Here is a 12,013-nt window from a genome sequence, read left to right as displayed (position 1 = left end):
AGTTACTAACCATCAGATGCCACATAATAATCAAACACTGTGTCTTCACTGCCTTCTGGGATACAAGGAAGATCAAGCTTTACTGTCGCATGTTTTCGAAGCCAGTATTCCATTTTGCATCTGTCTTCCAGCTCTAGCAGGGCTCCTACACTCCACATGAGAGAGAAGATGTACAGCCTTTCCAAATATTTTGGAGTCAGTTCCCCACCTTGTTCCTGAAGGATTGAGTTAGGTTTTAATTTTCAACAGCCTGAGACTCTACTTGATAATAACTAGTAACATAAGGTTAGAAGTCTTCAGTCATATATAAATTTAGAGATGCCTTCAATGATCAGAATCAATATAAATGATATAAAATGATGACAAATCACCCAAAAATATAAAAAGGAAATCTGACAATGCATGTTCCATGTGCTTAATGTAAACCAGCGCTTAACATCAAATTCAAATGTGAGATGGTGAAAGAGGTCACATCCCAGCTATTACTTTCTAAATAAATATAAAGCATTCCTTACTAACCTGCATCTCCTTTGACATTCCAAGTCATCAAAGAATCCCTCTCTACAAAACTTTGTTACTTGAAATTATCTACAATATGTTAAGTATACATAAAAACATTCACACTACCTACCTTAGGTGGGATAAGGCCCTGCAGCATATTAATGCTCTGCATAATGACAAAGGCTTCCAACATCTCAGTCTTGCAATGCAGAGACTGAACGCTGAAGCGGTACAAGTCTGGGAATGATGAAGAATACAGATGACGTAGAATTTCCGCCTCTTGGAAGGGGCATTTTTTCAAAAATCCCTGTTGCAAAGTATAAATTTAGTTCCTAATGCAAGTCTCATTGAACTCAAGTACAGTAATTCAAAAGGTTCAGGAAGCATGGAATGTTGATTTCTTGGGGGCAGAATGAGAGAAGAGGGAGGCAGAGGGCAGAAGTTAAGTTTCCCTGATCATTGGGCAGGGTTTAATTAACAGAAGGTCACATTTTACCCAAGTATGTCTAATTCCTACTGGATGTTAAAGATGAAGGGAACTGAAAAGAAAAAACTGTGCTCAACAGCACAAAAATTATTTCCAAATATTTTTTAATCACAACAGTTGTGAAAGGTATCTAAAAACTCTGAAAAGAAACCCAACAATATGTACTGAATACAAATTTTATTTATTCTACACATTATTTCTAATGGGGATAGAGGATAACCTGAAAGATCTGACAGGTGTACAAAAAAATTAGGCTATCAGAGGGGAGGTGTGCTGGTGTGTGTAGTGTTCTTATTGTGTATCTCGGTATCTGTAATGATGGATAAACAAAACCTAAGTAAACTACCCATTTCTTAAGATCATAGAAGAGGATTTGTTCTTTGATGCCTTTAATTCAAAGTAGTAACATGATTCTTGGAGTTGCCTATAAGTTTTCTCTCACCTGCAGGGTAAAATATTTTTCATTTGCATCCCATAAATTTATTTCTTACATAAAACACAACCACCAGCAGAAACACTTGCAGATTCTTCCCCAAAACTCAAAACAAAATTTGGAACAAATTGAAATGAAATAAATTTCCTTTAAATGTGGATGGTTTTCTGTTGTGGGAGTAGTTATAGCTGGAACAGGGTTCTCAGTGAGCTCCTGGACTCTCCATCTCAGAATTCAACAGGACAGACTTCACCAACCTCCTCTAGGTTGACTTGACTAATGTACTCAATATTATCTCTAGAGGTCCTTTCCAAACTCAACTATATTGTTCTTCTATTATTCTTTCTACTACTTTCATAATTGAAATTCTACTTTTACTTCGCAAAGTAAATAAACTTCGAGACTGATTACAAATAAGGATATATATGAAAACCTTTCTAGAAACGGGTAGGTGGAAAACAAAGTGATAAAAATGAAAAGGCAGAAGGACTTAAAATAAATATCCAAAATTTGCTGATTGTTCAAAAAATATCAGGGGTTAGTAGAAAAGCTGATAAAACACTTTTGCTTTGGAGAAGTTTCATGAGTAATGGATCATACGTTTGATCTCTTAGCAGCAACTGCTTAAGAAGCACATCACATGAGATTAGCAACATGAACAGCACATTGCATGACAACAGCAACATGAACTTGAGAACTATTTCACTAGACTTGGAAGTTGCATATGTCATAACAATGCATCCAAGCAGGCAGCTATATTTATTTGTTTGCAAATGGTAAGGATTGAAAACAAAAATGTATACAACTTCCTGAGTTGCCCATATTTGTTTGTCTTTAATCATGTTTCAAAGTTCCTCTGAAATATCAACGAATACTACATTTCATTCAGAATCTGAGAATTAGCCTGACTTGTTGGAATAAGAAGTGTATTGCATTACAAAAGAGATTTAAAGGGAAACATATTGAAAAAGCCATCAAGATATTTTATTTATGATGCAACACCAAAGAAATGCTAGTGGATAAAATAACAATAGGCTGTAATTTTATAGCAAATTTTATAATGAGGAAAGAAAGGGAAGTTGGAAAGGTTACTTTACTGTTTTGTTTATGTAATCCAAATTCTAAAAAAAAAAAAGTTTATTTTCTTTAGTCTGTTTCTATCACAAAGATATACTAAAACTATAAGGTTATGGATTAAGGAAAACTAGTTTCATAGAACTCTTCAACACAGCTAAATTTAGCCTGCATCTCACTTTAAAATGAGGAGGTAAATCATGAGTGACAATGCAAAATAAAATTCTTTTCTCTGCAGATGAATCTTTAACACAATTTTAACATCCAAGAAATGGCTGTCTGCAAACTAGGCAACATAAGGAGGCTGAGCTCTGAGAACCTAACACCAGTAGGCTCTATACAGTGTTGTAAGAACAGAAAGGAACAGCACAAGTGGAATCTCAGGGAAGCCACTGTCCTAGATGGATAATTTACACTTACACTTTCCTGAGTATCCATATTAGTTTTAAAAAAATTTGAAAATAAAACTCAGCAGTAACATACATAAGGCACTTGTGTTGACTGCATGTATTTGCACTGGTAAAACTGAAGTTTTACCAGCCAATTTTTTAGGAAACTTGTTAAACCCTTTTTTCATAACAAGACTACAAATATTTTGGACTTGGAAAAGGAACTCATCAAACAAATTAGTGACAATTCCCAAGTGTTGCAGAGACCTGTGACTGAACAGAAAATTCCATGTGATTTAATACCATTTTAAATGGAAAAAGCTTCAGACACGACCAGAAAAATATAGTATCAGCGCTCTGCAGCAACTCTTAGTTCTTCACAAGCAGCAAACCTCCAGGTTTGCAACAAGTCAACAGGACACGTGTGTTTCCAAGACAGGAAGGAATACCTGACAACAATCCCATTCCTTTTCTTCCTAATGGTTAAGGCCAAATAGGATTCTGGCGCCTTTCCTAGAGGGTCTTGATGCTCCTCACCTCTTTTCAGGGCATTATGCCTGACCTGCCATCTCACATCCACAGGTGGAAAAGAAACCTTGCCAGAAATCACAAGTTTACAGCTTTCCTCACCTTGGTAATTTCTGCTTACCAAAACACATCCCCTGGCTTCACTTTTCCTGGAGGAGCTCCATTGCCTCCAGTCCCAAAGAGAGGCACCAGGCACTGCCTGGCACTCAGCATACTGTCTCTTTTGGACTACAGCATACTATCTCTTTTGAGTTCTTTCTGGGCTGAAACCTATAATTTGGTAAGGACACTGGTTCTAGGCAGTGCCACAAGCCATTTTTCCTCTGTTGCCAGACAATTCAGGGACTTACGGACAAGGAATCTGGTTATAAACAGCAAGATATATAAAACTTACAAGCATAAGAACTTTAAGGGTTAAAAAATAACAAATCTGAGAATAATATAGAGTAATCACTACAAAAGGCTGATATCCAAAAGCTAATGTGAGGCCAGCTGTATTTTCATAGGATTAAGCTGTATTTTCATAGGACTAGTTAAGCAACACAAACTAGGTGAGGATTAGTTGCATTTTCTGCTGGTATCCTATTTGATTTAGAAAATGAAATGACTGAATGAGACTGTGAGACATTCATCTTAAGAAATATTTTTAAAAACTTGTTCATGTGATACATACTAGAATAGAGGGCAGTGAAATTTAGTCTGTTAGCTCATAGTAACTTATAAATATTTGTTTTTTTAAGTCTGAAAAACAGGGAAACAAATACACTACAAACTCCTGGATGATGTTCCAATTTTATAAACAGAAAAGATTTCCACATAATTAAAGTCCATATAAAAATGAATTTTAAAGCCCATATAAAGGAATTCAATTTGGGATTATAGTGAAATATACCAGGTATTACTTGGGTTTCAGGGGAAAGTAATTAAGTAATTATCTGTATGATCACAGAAATCAGTATCTTAGCCATGCAGGAGAAAGCTTTCATTTTTGATATTCAGGAGACAACCACGTTTATCAAAGCAAAATAATGCTAACCAAGCATTCTCAACAAGATGGCCTAGACAAGGAAAAATGCAGAGAAAAAAAAAATTTATTTTAATTTCTTTTTTAAAGTGCTAATCTTGAGTAGTGTACTTCACTGAAATTTTTTAAGTTAATATAGGCCTTAAGAGAAGAAAATTAGAAACTAACTTTTTTTTAACTGCTATTGTCTCTATCGTTTTCTTCACAGAAAACTAGAATTAAACACTGAAAGCTTTGCTTAAGTATATTACTATGGAACATTAGGTAGATTCTTGGGAACTCCCATGTTTCATCTTTACCAAGATTCTTGCTACATGAAAAAAAATTGTCTACTCAAATCTCAGAATTTGTCATCCACTATATTGTCACAAGCATTCTGTCAAGACTAGGATTTATTTTTACTGGGTTTTGGAAGATGAAAGATGACATATGGAAGAAAAAAAAAAAAGACTTTATAAATCACTTTGATATATTTCAATATGTTATATGCTGGATTTTGACTTTAAAACACACCTGAAACATGTTCTGTTTTTCTGAATTATTCATTCCATGCCAGAGAGAGAGAAACTACTGCATAGTTCTACAGATACTTTGCTTCTAGTAATGTTAACATACAACCAAGTAACAGCATCGATTTAAAAATTACATGTTTTGATGCTGCATTGACTTTATTTCTGGTTCTAAATCCCAACTGCAATAAATTTAAAGAAATATCAAGAGAATTTCTATTTTCTTGAGGATTTCAAGTTCCCTGAATCAACTTCACTCTTTTCTCCTCCTTGGTCTGAAGCTATACTAAGGGCTACCAGGTAGTTTTAAAAACCAAGTTATCCTTCAATTGTATAAAATAACTCTAATTACAAATTTGTCCCAAAGTAAAATTACCATATTCTTAAAAGTGTAATATGTTAACTATGTTCCTTTAAAAAATTATTAATTCTTGTACAAACTACCAGAAACATTGCTATTTTAAGTACTGACCTAGGAGTTTATACAGAGGAAAAGGGATTTCATAGCAAAAGGCACAAAAAATGATTCTACAGTAATTAGAGTGAAGTGTTGAAGAAGTACCCAGTAAAACTTTCAATGCATATACAGACACTAAGCTGTTCTACCTCAAGGATAGGACTCCAGGTGAGAACTGATGAGCTCATGAACACCATGCCATTTCTTGAAACTGTTGCTGGGGAAGCATTATCAATATTATGAGGCTCAAAGACTATTTTGCAATTTGGTGCCATGGGTATCCGATCACCGTTTGCCAGCGTTAGAGTTCTGTTGTCATCCAGGACAGAATTAAGGTTCTCAATCCAAATAGCATCAACTGGACCATCAAGAACTATCCAGATGTGATCACCTATAATGCAACATAACAGACAAAAGCACCAATGGATGAATGGCTAGCTTCTTTCAAAGACCAGTTTCTTATTTCTGCAAACAAATTTTTAACTAATTCTGAATTCATGCACACAGCAACAATCTCAGCTTTTAATACAATTATCATTTCCATCACTCAATTTCAGTTGGGTACTTCATTTTGTCACCTATTCTTAATAATTATCCATTCTTCAGTATATAAAGTGCCATCAGCATAAGTCATGAGTTTTAATACTCTGAAAGAGTTTTATGGATCCAGTCTTCAAGACAGTAATAAATTAGGTTTATTTCAAGTTACATGAAATGACATAAAGAAGATAACAACTACAGATATATTTAAACACTGCTCATTTGTTTTCAATGAGTTTTATAAATGTACAGAAAATATATGAAAGGAACACTTGAAAAATCACTCTTTCAAATAGCATGCACACTGTCATAAGTAAAAGAGGTCCATTAAGGGAAGATTCTTGCCATTTGTTCTGATCCTAAACTTGATCCAGCTTTCTTTTAAGTTTTTCCACTGCTTTCCATTTTCTAATAGAAAGGTATTTTAAAGCCTGCTTCTGTTTCCTAGGAGGGTCTGAGTCTGTTTTGCTTGCCTCACTTGGGTACAGAGCAACAGATCGTGGCTGGAAAGAGATCCCACCTTGGCTCCTGGCTGCCCACCCCTTAGGGAGGAGGCAGCCCCACTGTGCCTTTCTAGACAGCTCCTTAGCCAGAGATGATCCTTCTGCCTTCAGAGTCAGTGTTTATTTTGAAGGCCTAGATGGCTTGGAGCTTTGCTAGCGTTGAACCAAGGAGATATGAAACAGATTATAAACTTTTTATATGAGGGTTTTTATAGCTACAGTTCAGGCATCTCAAGCATGAGATAGTCTGGAGTCTGACTCATAAAGAGATATTACAGAACTCTTACAGAGTAAATCTGAGGAAGTCATATGAGTGTGCTAATATATATTTCATCTTGAAGGAAAAGATAAAAAAATCAATAGTTAATGCCACCTTACATTCTCAAGGGTGTTACATTTCTAGATTTGAAACAAGCCTACCAAAATTAAATTGAAAAGTATTTTCTATTTTAAAAGTATCTGTATTTCTCAAGACTAAGAATTTTTTATATTAAATAGTGCAACAAGTGTTAGGATTTTCTTTTACTTTTTCTTCTAAGGCATAACGAAAAGATCAATTACTAATTTTCAGACAAAAAAAAGGAAGCAATAATCAAGAAAGAATCTAGTAGCATCAAACCCTCAAGGACACTCATTTAGTTAGAATAAGAGCCTAAGAATATATGTCAGCATAATTTTAGGCAGAAATTGGCTGCCTAAAAAGAATTATCTAGTGCCATTTGAGATGGACTAGGATATGTGAAGGACTAGCTGTTATGACACAACTGGTTCCTTCTAACATGGCAGCTAGAGAACAAGTAGAAATCCTGACAGCATCAAAATTTTTATAGGATACCACTAATGGGGCAACTGACTTTTACCTTCCATCTTCCTTCCCTCTGAGGGCCTAATATACAAAAAAAAGAATTCAGTAAATGCACTGAAGTAGCATTTGTTACACTACACCGTTTGAACACAAAGCATTTAGAATAGAGACTGTAAAAGGGACAGAAGTTCTTCCAGCAATTTTCTAATGCTTCCATGTAAGAAAAAAAAAATCTGTTACTGTGCTTTATAAAGTTCTCCCAAAGATTTTTCTTTTCTGAGGATTTTTTCTTGTTTTATTTTGAATGAAAGCCTTTTTAATTATACCTGTATTAGGTCTGGCTGAGCTGGACTTCCTCTCCCCATATCAGCCCTAAACAGTGCTGTGCTCTGCATTGGTGGCTGGAAAGGTGCTGATAACACACCAGTGTTTGGATACTGCTGAGCAGCGCTGGCACAGCATCAGCTCTGTCTCTCAATATTCCCCACATCAAGGGGCTGGGCTTGAGTAAGATCCTGGGAGGGGACACAATCAGGCCAGCTGACCCAAAATATCCAAAGGGATATTCCATGCCATATGACATCTGCTCAGATATAAAAGCTAAGGAAAGGAAGAGGGGGGGGCATCTGTTGTTTACAGTGTTTGCTTTCTGGAGCAACCTCTCTGTGTGCTGAAGCCCTGCTGCCTGAGAAGTGGCTGAACATCGCTTGCTGATGGGAAGTTGAGAATAATCCTTTTTTTCTCTCTTTCGTTATGCTTATGCAAATTTTTGCTTTTACTTTAGTAAACTGTCTTATCTCAACTATGAGTTGTTTTCTGTTTATTTTCTCTCCCCTGCTCAGCTGGGCAAAGGAGATGTAGTGCAACTTGGTGGACCATCTGGAGTCCAGACAAGGTCAACCCACGACAATACCTTTCTTTGCTTTTAAAGTTTTTCTCCAGAGGGCTGAAAAAATTCCATCTGTCCAATCATTTGTTGCCACATCAAGGCGTCCAAACATTTGTGGAGCAGTTATAGCTTTAGGATTCATTCTCATTTCACGATGAGGCTGTCCACAATCTATGAAGGCAGACCACCAGTTAGTTTTCACATTTCTTTTCAGAGGTAAGAGAACTTTGACAAACTCAAACTCATTACACCCAAGTATATGCTTTAATATGCATTCATAATTATAAGAACATCTATATTTATTTGAAAAACTTCTCTTGCTATACAAAATTCATTAATTGGAGACATCAGAAAAAGTAAAATGAAGTTCTGAAACTTTTGAATATTCAATTCACATTTCATAGCTTCATTGGGAACAGAAAAGCAGCAAGATGAAATTTATTCAAGGTTTAATTTAATATTTTGAAGGCTTACCAAACAATAGTGCTTTAAAACATTTGGTTTGGATGCACATTTTTAAAACCCAATGAATAAATACCAGATGGATGATTGATTATTCTGCCCTTCTGTGCACTTGCCTACATCTTAGAACAGATACAACATACAATATTGGCATATTCTTGTGAATTCTCTTACAGAGACAAATGCTAACTAGCCATACTACAACCACATAACCTTTATTTTTTATCTTGTTAGCAAGAGCTTAAAAACTACAATGCTGGACATCTTTAAAAAACCCAATATTAAAGCATAACCAGGAGCCAGTAGTAAGATGTTGAAAGGAAGAGCTGAAAAAATTACTTATTTTGAAATAACTTCATTATTATCAGATTTCACTAACATGTAAGATAAAAGCCTGCCAGATCATGCATTTTAACGTTTCATGAGGTTGTGTGAGAAGATCAGCTTTGAAAAAAGTACTGAGGTGACTATCTTGGTAGCAGTTCACATCTCAGTGCTAGAAAAAAAAGATAGGAAAACTGTGCAATGCAACTTTGTTCCTTCTGGTTTCTTTTCCCCTAAATGGAACAATCCTTTCCATTGCAACGTAGAGCTTCCAGTGTTTCTTAAACACAGCATATTACTGCATGTATGAGACTTGCTGAACTATTTTTGAACTATTTTTTACAGAAATTATTCACTTCTGAAAAATCATATAAGCAACTTGTGAAATGGGGTAACACAACGTTACCTCAAAAGAGATGTTTTTCTTCCCAAGCTATGACCTTTAATTTTAATAAGATCAAGCAGACATTCTTCAACTAATATATTTGTTTAGAAGTACAGAAGAAAAAAAAAAAAAAAACAAAAAACCAGTCTTCAAGCCTCCAGCCAGGACACAAAATTAACACCCTTGAAGACTTGAAGACTTTTTTCCCCTGTCTAAACCAGGAATTTATGGTTATAAAACCAGTTAATTTATATTGCAAAGTCCCTGTCTTATGCACTGAGTTCAAAACGACATAAATAGCTCTGATTAGCAAAAGGTTCCAGCATTACCTCAGCAAAACCCAGGAGATGCTTTAATCTGAGCTGCCTGCCTAAACTGAATTCCTCTTTCTAATACATCTAGAATAAGAACTTCTCATAAAAGTATGATAACATGGACAAAAGGACATGAAGCATATAGTTTTTTAATGTCAGATATTTTTAAGCTGCTTGAATAATTAGTATCTCAACATACAAACTCATTCTTCCAGTAATATATTCTCATAGAGAAGCAATTGAGACTTTCTGAAAAGAAACAACGGGGCTTAAAGTTCACAGTGTAACAGTTCAGTAACAGTTTACAATATAAGGACTAGCATTACCTGTCATTGCTTTCATTAAGGTGTGGATGCAGGTAGTTTTTCCTGCACCACTAGGTCCTAGTGTCATCAATCCATGCCTTACTCTCTGGGTTTCAAAAAGCTGGATAACTTTCATTTTCCAAGGAGGATGACAAACAAGGCCAGATTCCTCCACCTAAAAGAGAGTGACAGAAAACCAAATTACTATTATTTTAGGGCAAAAATATATTTTGATGCCTTTAGATATAGACAGACAGACAGATAGATAGATATATATTGATATATCATCAACAGATTTATTATACTCTTGTTAAAGGCTTTGTGTGTATTAAAAAAAACTGTTGGAAAAAGGAGATATATTTGGTATTCAAATATGTATTCAGAAAAATAAGGTCAACCAGCCTCTATGTATATTATAATCTATTAGATATACCTATTATATATATATATACACACATTACATTCTTAAGTTGGCCCTACTGAAGTATTACAAACACCTAATGGGAAATTAAATAAAAGCGATCACTTCATGACAATTATACCAGAGCACCACAAATCATGAGAAACATCACCTGTTTGTCAATGGCTGCTTCAAGTTCAGGATAGCCTGCTTTATCAAGCTGGATATCTGGAAACAGATCTTCAATTAAACTCAGAAATAAGGGTTCATCTTCGTCAATCTAATGAAAATCAGGGAAAACAAAAATCCACAAAGACTAAAACCAGTTCCATTTATTTTATCAGCTTTAGAAAGAACAACCCCTAAGTCCTGAAGACCTAAAAAAATGCTTGAGAACCTAAAGAACAATCTATATAATCCTCTAGGTGCTAAACATTAGAAGGACACAGCACAAAGAGATCATGTGATGCTTCCATTTGTCAAAATGAATCACTAACATGCAGACTGAATTTCTTATAGTAGATTTTAGCAATAACATTTAGAAAATTTATTTGGTGTAAAAAAAAGAGTATGTATCACAGCAACAGAAGAGGGGTTTTAGCTATTTAGACAGGTGAAATGGTACTCATTACTATGAATGAAAGATTCTTTCAAAAGAGTGACTAAATACTTAAGCACAAGTTTCTTAAGAAGTTAATGCATAGACATCTACTTACTTCTAACAGTAGCAGGAAAAATAAGTAAAAAAATTGTGAACAATTCAAGGTTAAGCCCGAGTAGAAAGTCAAGCAACAGAAAGCTCACTCCCTCCCCAGTCCCACATAGGTACTAACAGAAATTTATCTCCCTCCCAGCTAAAATGTTCCACTCAGAGAATGAAACCTTTCCAAGCTAGCTTCAGTGTAAAGGTCACATACAATCTTCTAGAGATCACGTAGTTCCAAAGTGCAGTTTAAATTATTTATCAGGTCCTCAGAACTTACCAGTTTAGACAGGTTCATATCTCTCAGAACACGCATGACGATGGTGGATTCAGTATCTGTGGGATTTGCTCTTTTTGCTGCTCCCAGCGTACGCAGCACAGACAATATATTCCGCAAGCCAAAATCATAATGCACCTAGAAGATATATGAAGTTTGGGAAGATTTTCCCCAAGTTAATAGGGATGAAACAGGTTTTATTTACTATTTAAGACATGGATGAATATGTAGGAGAAGTGGTACACGCGTTTCAAATGCCTCCAAACACCCTCCAACTATTTTTTGCCTGTATGACAACGAGCAAATTCACTTTCCAAATCGGCTACCATCTATTAAAATCTAAGATGTGACAGAAAAAAAATTTAATCATAAGTCATTTAATCAAGACAGAGTTCTCAAGGACTATTGAGAAATACTTTATCAGTATTATTTTGAATTCTCTGTGGCCCTTGGAAGCTGACAAATATCTGTACCAGCACATGCAGCACAACCCAAATGCCTCTCAACCCACTCTGTAAGATTAACAAAGGCTATAATTAATCTTTTATTTGCCTCAGCCATCACCATGCACTAAAGCTAAATCTTAATAATAAGTGGCAATCTGCATGAAAACCCCATTCTTGCACCAACAACCTGCGGCAGGAGTTAATCTCCCAGGACAGCAGAAGGCTGCATTACTAAACTGCAAGTGTCTCTTAGCTTAC

General features: G+C 35.4%; 1 protein-coding gene across 1 annotated transcript in view; it reads right to left on the bottom strand.

Moving 5' to 3' along the window:
• The window catches only part of DNAH5 (dynein axonemal heavy chain 5), a 116,447-nt gene that overhangs the window by 50,568 nt on the left and 53,866 nt on the right, over positions 1 to 12,013 (bottom strand). The window contains exons 39-45 of the mRNA XM_064705499.1: positions 11,313 to 11,447; positions 10,502 to 10,609; positions 9,951 to 10,104; positions 8,164 to 8,310; positions 5,552 to 5,793; positions 632 to 808; positions 11 to 215 (exon numbers count right to left, since the gene is read on the bottom strand). Of these exons, the coding sequence (XP_064561569.1) occupies positions 11 to 215; positions 632 to 808; positions 5,552 to 5,793; positions 8,164 to 8,310; positions 9,951 to 10,104; positions 10,502 to 10,609; positions 11,313 to 11,447 (1,168 nt within the window). The remainder of the gene's footprint in view (positions 1 to 10; positions 216 to 631; positions 809 to 5,551; positions 5,794 to 8,163; positions 8,311 to 9,950; positions 10,105 to 10,501; positions 10,610 to 11,312; positions 11,448 to 12,013) is intronic.

The sequence above is a fragment of the Zonotrichia leucophrys genome, chromosome 2, assembly GCF_028769735.1.
Source record: "Zonotrichia leucophrys gambelii isolate GWCS_2022_RI chromosome 2, RI_Zleu_2.0, whole genome shotgun sequence".
NCBI lineage: Eukaryota > Metazoa > Chordata > Aves > Passeriformes > Passerellidae > Zonotrichia > Zonotrichia leucophrys.
This window is presented reverse-complemented; position numbering and strand designations above follow the sequence as displayed.